This window comes from Vigna radiata, chromosome 1 (genome assembly GCF_000741045.1).
Source record: "Vigna radiata var. radiata cultivar VC1973A chromosome 1, Vradiata_ver6, whole genome shotgun sequence".
Lineage (NCBI taxonomy): Eukaryota > Viridiplantae > Streptophyta > Magnoliopsida > Fabales > Fabaceae > Vigna > Vigna radiata.
The window spans coordinates 26,130,767-26,141,084 of record NC_028351.1 but is presented as its reverse complement, the minus strand read 5'-3'; the positions used below and the strand labels follow the sequence as shown (position 1 = coordinate 26,141,084).

The 10,318-nt window shown below is 34.0% G+C and overlaps 1 protein-coding gene across 1 annotated transcript; it reads left to right on the top strand.

Annotated features, from left to right (window-relative positions):
- The first annotated feature begins 380 nt into the window (after positions 1 to 380).
- Positions 381 to 8,220, top strand: LOC106774431 (DNA repair helicase XPD). The gene is made up of 12 exons (XM_014661428.2): positions 381 to 1,145; positions 2,098 to 2,378; positions 2,699 to 2,781; positions 2,874 to 3,277; positions 3,413 to 3,606; positions 3,751 to 3,931; positions 4,033 to 4,157; positions 6,747 to 6,836; positions 6,966 to 7,044; positions 7,146 to 7,222; positions 7,477 to 7,585; positions 7,906 to 8,220. The coding sequence occupies exons 1-12, from the start codon at positions 612 to 614 to the stop codon at positions 8,023 to 8,025; spliced, it is 2,277 nt and encodes a 758-aa protein (XP_014516914.1). The 5' UTR covers positions 381 to 611; the 3' UTR covers positions 8,026 to 8,220.
- Positions 8,221 to 10,318: the final 2,098 nt, after the last annotated feature.

Genomic DNA, 10,318 nt, shown 5'->3' with positions numbered 1-10,318 from the left:
TATGATCGGTGGGAAGAGACACGAAGATGATCGACGACACCGCCTCTTGGTGGACCTCTGATGGCCGTTGAACGGCGAACGACGGTGGAGTCATCAAGGGGCTTTGGTCGTTGAGAGGGTTTTGTTCTCTCTCTAAGTTTCGTTCTCAAAATCTGAGAATGAATTTGTAGAAAATGATTCGTTCCAATTTCTAATACCGTCCTCCATTTTCCACGTCATTTATTTTTTTTTAATTTTTTTAAAGATGAACCAATGAGAGGGTAACACATCATTGGTTGGTGTAAAAAATTTGTCACCCAAGTCAAACTATCATTTTCCTTTTATTAATGAGTTCGATTCGACTCGACTCTTAAATTAGTAGTTAGTATTAAGATTGTAAATATATAGCTCACTGTCACCACAGTCTTGTTCCACCTTCCATTTCTCAAAATTCAGGTTGTACCAGAGGGGGAGAACAAAACCCTAAAACCTTATTTTATTTTTCTTCTTCTAAATTTTTTTCTTCGTCTTCATCGTTCATGTCCAATCCCTAAAAAACCCTAATCTGTCTCTCCCTCTCACACACCTTCATTCCTCAGACGCACACGAATCGCCACTATCTAGAATTGATCATGAAGTTCGAGATAGAGGACGTGACCGTGTACTTCCCCTATGACAACATCTACCCAGAGCAGTACTCGTACATGGTGGAGCTCAAGCGCGCCCTCGACGCTAAGGGTCACTGTCTCCTGGAGATGCCCACCGGCACCGGCAAAACCATCGCGCTCCTCTCCCTCATCACCAGCTACGTCCTCTCCAAGCCCAATTCCCCGCTCAAGCTTCTCTACTGCACGCGCACAGTCCACGAGATGGAGAAGACGCTCGCCGAGCTCCGCCTCCTCCACGACTACCAGCTCCTGCACCTTGGTCCTGCTGCACGGATTCTCGCCCTCGGGTTGTCCTCCCGGAAGAATCTCTGCGTCAATTCAAGAGTTCTTGCGGCCGAGAATCGCGACTCCGTGGATGCTGGCTGCCGGAAGCTGACCGCCTCTTGGGTCCGGGCGCTCGCCGCGGAGAACCCCTCTGTGCCGTCGTGCGAGTTCTTCGAGCAGTATGAGAGGGCGGGGTCGTCCGCAGTTCTGCCTCCTGGGGTTTACACTCTCCAGGTTTGGGTGTTTCTTTCCTGATTGGGAAATGTTTTAAATTTATAGTGGTTTGAGTGGGCGAAAAGGGATTTGGATTAAGGTTTTGAACTGTGACTGCCGTTGTGATTTCATTTTGATACTTGGTATTTTGGACAAATGTGGTCAATGCAGCTGCAATTGCTGTGTGATGCTGTTGGGTGAACCAAAAACCTTAATGTTATGGTCAAAATCGCCGTTGTGGACGGAGTTATTGTTTGAAGTTTTTCTTTGGCGGTTTGAATTGATGAAAAGGAATTTCGTTTTGATTATTTTTTAGTGTACGCTAGTTTGAAATGTTTGTTGTTTAGGTCTGTTTAACTGGGAAATTTAGGTTTCGATTGGTTTTAGATGTTTTTAGATTTCGGATTCTGTGGATTTTTACTGTGATTAGTTGAAAAGTTCTATTTTCATGAGTTTTGGATGATTCCTATTTTTGAAATCATTGATTATCTTATTGTTAACTGGTTGACTATGAGAAATAAATCAAATTTTGTAAGTTTCTGATGTTCTTTTATTTTGGAATATTCTGATTTTGTGGTTGACTAAAACTTTGATTCTATGGTTTTGGATGTTCAAATTTGAATGAATAATATTTGATTTTTTTTTTTATCAATTTTGGGTTTGGCAATTTGTGTACAATGCGAATTATTTTTCTACTCTTACATTGGTTATTCATGAAGGAAGGATTTTGAAGGGTCAAACTTTACCTCCTATAGAACTGGAATTCCTGCCATTTTCTCTTTGCAATAGTGTCAAATTCTGAGTGTCTGAATGCATAATATTTGATTTTGATCAATTTTGGGTGTTCACTGGTTTTGAAACGTTTGAATTATAGTGGGATTGACTGGAAATTTCCCATTTTGATCTCTTGTGCTCTAGGAATTTTACTAAAATTTTTAAATTGTTTGAAACTGAATGTGTCTGTTAATTTTAGGATTTGAGAGTGTTTGGGAAGGCGAAGGGGTGGTGCCCATACTATTTGGCACGCCATATGGTGCAGTTTGCTAATGTGGTGGTGTATAGCTACCAATATTTGCTTGATCCAAAGGTTGCGGGCATAATATCTAAGGAAATGCAGAAAGAGTCTGTTGTTGTGTTTGATGAAGCTCATAATATCGACAATGTCTGTATTGAAGCACTTAGTGTGAGTGTGAGGAGGCAAACTATTGAAGGTGCCAGAAGAAACCTTACTAGGATGCGTCAGGAAATTGACAAGTATGTGCTGTTTCTAGCTTTCTCCTTCTAATCCAAAATTTCACTATGACAACTTAAATAGGGGAAAACAGGAGAAAGAATTAAAAGAAATCAAGGACTCTGGTGAATTTGGCAACTTGTGTGCACTGCGAATTATTTTCTACTCCTAGATTGGTTATTCATAAAGGAAGAATTTTGAAGGGTCACACTTACATATCAGAACTGGAATTCCTCCCATTTTCTGTTTGCAATAGTGTCATTAATGCTTTATTTTCTCTTGTTCCCACTGCTAAAATTTGATTCAGATTCTCTTAACTATTGGAATTTGAACTGGTAGGAAGGTTCAAGGCCACTGATGCAGGTAGACTCCGTGCTGAATACAACAGGCTTGTTGAAGGTTTGGCACTAAGAGGAGACTTGCCTGGTATGTAGGATGTCAGTTTTGTTCTTAATGTCTTACATGTTACCTCTTGGTTGTGGTCACAACTAACTAAAAAATTTCTTTTCTTTGCATAGCTACTGATGCTTGGCTTGCAAATCCAGCCTTGCCTGATGATATATTAAAAGAGGCTGTGCCTGGAAATATTCGCCGGGCTGAGCATTTTATTCATGTTTTACGTAGATTAGTTCAATATCTTGAAGGACGTTTAGACACTGAAAATGTGGAGAAGGAGAGCCCTGTTAGTTTCGTTGTCTCTATTCTTAACCATGCTGGAATTGACCAAAAATCACTAAAGTTCTGTTATGACCGCCTTCATTCATTGATGATGACATTGGAAATTACAGACACTGACGAGTTCCTTCATATCCAAACTATATGCGATTTTGCCACCCTTGTGGGAACATATGCTCGTGGTTTTTCTATTATAATTGAACCTTTTGATGAACGAATGCCACACATTCCTGATCCTGTATTACAGGTTAAATGTTATATTTTTATTTACTCTATCGCTGTTGTAACCATAAATTTAATTCTGTTATGCAATATTTATTTATTTATTTGCTGTGTATTTAGTATACATTTTCTTATTCTTTTTTATCAAATAACATTTCAGCTTTGTTGCCATGATGCTTCTCTTGCCATCAAACCAGTTTTTGAGCGATTTCAGTCTGTTGTGATTACATCTGGCACACTAAGCCCAATAGATCTGTACCCTCGTCTTCTGAATTTCAATCCTGTTGTCAGTCGAAGTTTTACTATGTCCTTAACAAGAGATTGCATCTGTCCAATGGTGCTTACCCGGGGCAGGTATTATCATTAATTGCCTCTCTGCATTTTAAAACGGGCCTTTTTAAAATTCTATATTTTAAATCTGTGATTTGCTTGAAAGGGAACTCTTTTTTCTTCTTCCCTTTGTTTTCTTCTTAACATTTAATAAGTTTCTTGTTTCAGTGATCAGCTCCCAGTCAGTACAAAATTTGACATGAGAAGTGATCTGGGTGTAGTAAGGAATTATGGAAGGCTCTTATTGGAAATGTCTTCGGTTGTTCCTGATGGGATTGTATGCTTTTTTGTTAGTTACTCATATATGGACGGGATAGTGAATACCTGGAATGAGAATGGAATTTTAAAGGTGAGGAGACTAGTTAAATTCTTTGATATCCAGCTCATTTACTAGTAGAGCAGTAGTCTGTTATGCAGTTTGGTGGTATGCTAAAAACATAAATTTTGCAGGAAATAATGCAACATAAACTTGTCTTTATTGAGACTCAGGATGTGGTGGAGACTACATTAGCTCTTGATAACTACCGAAAGGCTTGTGATTGTGGAAGAGGTGCTATATTTTTTTCTGTAGCTAGGTAAGATAACAGAACCATATCCTCCTGGGATTTTACATGATAAGTCTGCTCCATGATTGAATGCTGTACATTAAAATGAGTTGCATTACTTCTTTTGAAAAAGAAAATCTACCTTTTGATGCTGAATTGTTCTAACTGCTACTGCGTGACACTCAGTCTAATTCTCCCAACCTCAGCTTTAACATCCAACCCTCTCTTGTTCCAACTTCTCTTTTGGTGTTTTCCATTTCTCGTCATTTGATCTTTTTAACCCTCTCTAGTTCTCTTCTTCGTTTCTGCAATTTGTTTGTGGTTGAAGCTAAGTTTTACTCTTTCATTGCTTGCTGAAGATTGAAGTCTGCTGCACTCTCTGTTATGTGTGATCTATTTTCTTTCATGCTTTAGTTATGGGTTGTATAATACATTAAGAGTTTTCAATTTAAGTCTGCTTAAATAATTTGTTGTGATTTGAAAGTTACTTTTCTTGTTTAAATCGATTTCATACTTGATATATAGTGTTGTATTTTAGTTGAAACATACAAGTTGTTTTATAATGTTCTTTGACAAATATTTGGACATCGCCAACGCAATTTCTATTTCCTACTGGGCTACTTTACTATCTGACAAGGGAAGGGGATATTGAAACTTTTTGTGCTGAAACAATATATATGCTGCTGCAACAAGGTGTTGTATATTGAAATCTAACTTTAGCAGAACTGCCTGTGGAAGATTTAGATCTTAACCTGTTCCATCTGTTCTGTGATTTTTTAATTAATTGTCTATGTCTCTTTTGTGTTTCATTTCGTTGAATCCTACATTAAAGTAGGATCCCGCAATTTGAACTCTCCATTATCAGTAGTATTTTTGCCTTTATATGTAAATAAATGCTTGTATACATACCAGTTTATTTGATCTTTAACAAACTATCTTGTTTAGATTTTAGAAATTAGAACAACATGTGCAATTCCTTATTGAATGAAATTTAGAAGTTGATTGTTTATACAACAGAATGATTTTCTCATTAGGTGGGATTGGCTACATGAATCATATGCTGCCAATTTGTTTTGCTAAAACCAAGCTGTCAAAGAGGCCATTTAGATCTAAGTCCTTTATGGTGGTGATTGTTTTCTAGATTTCCTCTCACTAACTGTTGGCTCATCCCTCATTTTATAAACAATTCTTACTATGGTTTATATTGGTAATCATATCACGTGGAACATGGGGTGGGAAATTAAAGACTTATTATTATAGAGATTATAATAATGAGAAATAAGTCTTTTATAATTTTGATCTAAATTGTTCTTGATCATAGGATTATTGAGGACATGACATCATTAATCTGGATTGATCAATATATGTAGTGGTATTTATTAGATAAAGATTAATATATCTCAATTTTTAAATTACACATATAAATGGTGGATATGGATATGACCACTGAACTGATTTAAAGGAGAATTCTTAATGGTTAATATTACTTTTGAATTGCCAATAGGAAATTCTTTTGAAGAATATATATTTCCTTAGACTTGAGATTATCATGGTAATTAACAAGTTATTTATTATACTTTGATATTAGACACCTAATGCTCCGTGAGTTTTGTTGAATGATTATCGGGTATAATTAAATTCTTGTGAGATTAATTATTAATCAGAGAAAGAACCCATCAAGTCCTGTGATGAGTTTGAGCTCTATAGCAATAAAGAAAGACCTTGGTCAGGGTGTTATGACCAAGGTGTTTTTTAAGTCATTCATCGCGTGTTACCTTATTATAATTTGACAACTATGTCATATTTTAGAGTTACATAGAGTTGTAAAGATGGAAGAAAATATCATAATAATCTTCCAGTGGTTCTAAAATAAGAGATACTTCATGCTATCCGGTTGTGAAAAAGTGTTGTAGACACCAACCTTGATTAGTAAATTAATGAGTTAATTTAGTATCGGTTTAGTAATGAGTGTTCTCATCTTTGTTTGATGAGAAAACATTATTAATTAAAGAGTTTTATCGAATTAATATAATTTCTGTAAATGGAATATTATTGTATTTTTCGTAGCAAAAAATACTGTTAATATAAAGTTTAAACATCTGTAAAATTGATTAAGACTTAGTCAAAAACATCTCCAATAGCTATTAATTGTTTAATCAATTTTTTAAATATGATTTAATATAATTTGATTTGTTACTAGAAATTGAATAAAAGGCCAAACAAACTTAAGAGAGAATTCCTATAAGATAGGAACTAAATATGTTAATTTGGGCAAGTAAATTATCAGATGATGACTTATGTTTTGGATTTTTTTTATATTTGTTTTTTTTTTATTAATCATTAATCATTAACAAGTTATTTAATCAAGGAACTTGTCATATGAATTAAATAAAATATGACAATGAAATAAATAATATCACAATTTTATTATTTTACAAACATGGCAGATTTAATCTAAGGCATACGTTAAATCCAATCGTTTTCATCTATTACTTTCATTGTTTGTGTAAGAAAAAATATTTCTCATTTTTGCTTGTTGCTCTACTAGTTACTAAAATTGTGTACTGCTTTGCCTATTTATTAAATTAATCTGACTAGAAAATATCTACTTGTTTGCAGGGGAAAGGTTGCTGAAGGTATAGATTTTGATCGACATTATGGTCGACTAGTAATCATGTTTGGTGTTCCTTTTCAATACACATTAAGCAAGTGAGTTTCATTTGACTAAATTTCTGAATAAGTATAATTTGAAACTATTATAGTTCTTTACCTATTTCTTGTCAAAATTATGGTGGTTAAAATGTGAGTTTCAGAACTTACTAGAGTATAAATTTCCAGGATTTTGCTTGCACGTCTGGAATATCTACGAGATACTTTTCAAATCAAGGAAGGAGATTTTCTGACTTTTGATGCATTGGTTTGACTCTCTCTCCCACATACATGCATGCACACAATTAGCGCTGATAATTTGATTGTTAGATTCCTATACTCAGTGAAAACTTTATTCTGCTTAAGCAGAGACAAGCTGCTCAGTGTGTGGGACGTGTAATTCGTTCAAAGGCAGATTATGGAATGATGATTTTTGCAGACAAAAGGTTAGTATCCTTACATCCTTTTTGCTTTCATGAGCAAAGTAGCACATTTTTTAGAATGTGAGGGTTGAATCTGTTATTCTTTGCTGAAGTTAAGATTTTGCTTTTATTTGTTTGAGCCTCTAAAAGTTTTCTAGTTTCCAGTTTTGATTCAAAAAGCACAATGCACTCTTTTAGTAACTTTATTGAATCCTTCCTGAAATGGATTAGAAGTTATTGCCTGTCTCCAATAATGTTATGACTTCTACACTCTGCAGGTATAGCCGTCATGACAAACGATCAAAGTTGCCTGGTTGGATTCTCTCTCATTTACATGATGCCCACCTGAACTTGAGCACAGACATGGCTTTGCATATAGCACGTGAGGTATGTCCTTGTGTATACCACGGGATTGAAACTTGTCAGTTGTACATATATTACATTGTCCAGAAATCTCATGGATGCTTGGGCACCTTGTTTTTCATTTATGTCCATTCTTTTCTTTCATCCTCTTTTTCTATTGGTTATTTCCGTTTAGATAAATTATTAGCTGCTATTTTATCTGAAGGAACTATGATTGTGCCAAATTGCCTAGAGTAGGAATTTCGAAGTAGTAATTAAGATCCTAGGCCCTCTCTTGCAGTAGATTTAATAATCTTGTGTAAACCTTTGCTTCACTTTTAACTAGTAGAACCTGTTGAATGCAGTTCCTCAGGAAAATGGCTCAGCCATATGATAAAACTGGTGGCACCGGCAGGAAAACCTTGTTGTCCCAGGAAGATTTGCAGAAAATGGTTATCAGTGGCATGGATGATATGATGTTCTGAGGCATCCCTCTGCATGTCCTACTATTTTTGGAGCTGGGGTGGCTTGCATCTGGTTATTAATCCCACATGTAGTTCTTATCTTCATAGATATAAAAGAAGTGCAATTTTGATGCGACTAGTTTCGTGGAGAAATCCATAATGATGTTTTTTTTGTAGAACTTAATCATGTTAGGCTTGCAGTGGGTTTGTGGTGTTTGGGTGGGTACTTTTGCATGGGTTCCATTATTTAACCTATTTATCATTCTAGTTTTGTTTATACTTTAGATAATGATTCTTGATCGGGAGTGTTTAGATGCCCCCTCATTTGAGGCTTCATCAAGTATAGATAAACGTGCAACAAAATTGAACGAAAGACTGAATGAATGAACAATTAAAATCATTATATAATTTGGTAGGAAAAGTCATTTGAGAATTAAATTTAACGATTGTTGTATTATACAGGAATTAAAAGTAAGAATGATGATATTTGTTAGGGCCTAAATATTAGTTTTAAGGATAGATCATATTGAGTTATAATTTGGATATTTTGAAAAGTTTATTAAAAACAATAAAAAGTTAATTTATTGACAAAAAAAGGTAAAATGAAAAATAACAATAATGTGAAAATCATTGTTTTGAAATCAAGGGATTAAATCCGTTTGAACATTGACAACCGTTTAATGGAAATGTGGATAAATAAATAAATAAATAAAAATTAAATAGTTTATATCATTATTAAAAATACATGTTCATTTTTTTATGATAAAAAAAATAATGAAATTATTTTTATTTTAGATGATTTTTAAGTAAAATTGGTAAAACAGTTATTTTAATTTTAAAAAAATTATTAATTGAAAGATAAAAGAAAATATTTTTTATATAATAGTATAGATAATTTTATAATTTTATATTGAGTGGAACTATTGTTATTGTACTTTATTCTTAGTATTCAAAATGAATATAAACTATAAATAAAATATATCATAATAGTTATGTTAAATTAAATTAAAAAAGGGCCCTATAACGGATTTTACAAATAATGTAAACTACAAAACAGGAAGTTCATATAATATAAAACTATAAGATATACAGATATGATTGATATATATAAATTATTAAATTGTATTTTTTATAACAAAAAAAATGATGATAGTTGATAGGAAGGTGACGGATACGGCGATTTGAAATGTTAATTGGATCTTCAATAACTTCATGTTTGAACTTCTGATGGTGTTTTGAAGATAGTTATTATTATTGATACTAAAATATTGTATTTTATTGTTCAAACCCAGCATTTTTACGTATAATTCCATTCTTAATTTTAAGAATTTTATTATATTTGCCAAAACTGTATCAAAAGTTTCTTGCTTTCCTTTCTCATAATGTGTCAATATATACATGAAAAGGAAGAAATGAATCCTAACTACAGTCACGCTAACTAAAGTTATTAGAGCTGACAATTATAATTTTGTCAACACTCTCAGATATTGTTTTGTTGTAATGAAGACTAAGTGACTTATAATAATGATATGGAACTACAATAATATTTTATTCTTATTACGCACTCTCAAGGTGGAGCATAAAGGTTATGAATGTTCAACTTTTTTAAAAATGAGCCAAATTAAGTGACACCAAGAGGTTTGGTGAAGAGATCTGCAAGCTCAGAATGAGTGGACACATAAGTAGGTTGAATACGATTTTGTTGTATTTTATCACAAACAAGATGACAGTCCACTTCAATATGCTTCATTCGTTCATAAAAAATAAGATTTTTGACAATGTGAAGGGCGACTTAGTTGTTACAGTAGAGATTCATTGACTCAGAGTAAGGAATACACAAACTTGAGAGAATACCATGAAGCCATTTTAACTTGCAAGTTGTGTTTGTCATAGATTGATATTCTGCTTCAGCTAAGGATCAAGAAATTATGTGTTGCTTCTTGGTTTTCCATGAGATGGGGGATTAGCTAAGGAAAATAAGTCAAGAGCGACATATGAGAGGACAAATAACCCAATCTGAGTCACACCTATTGGAAAACATTGGCTTCTTTATACACCAAGGAGGAGGGGGGGGGGGGGGGGGTTGAATTGGTGATGTTTAAAAAATATGTTTCTTTCGTAATCTTGAAAACAAAGTATAAAACTTTTTAAACTTTCTTGAAATGCAAGCAATCAGAAAATGTATGCAGCATAAATAACGTAGTAGACTGCTTTAGAAATAGATTTGACTGGAATGTAAAAGATAAGGGATAGAGAAAATCAAACACAAGTTTTTATACTGGTTCGGCCAACAATGCCTACATCCAGTGTCCTT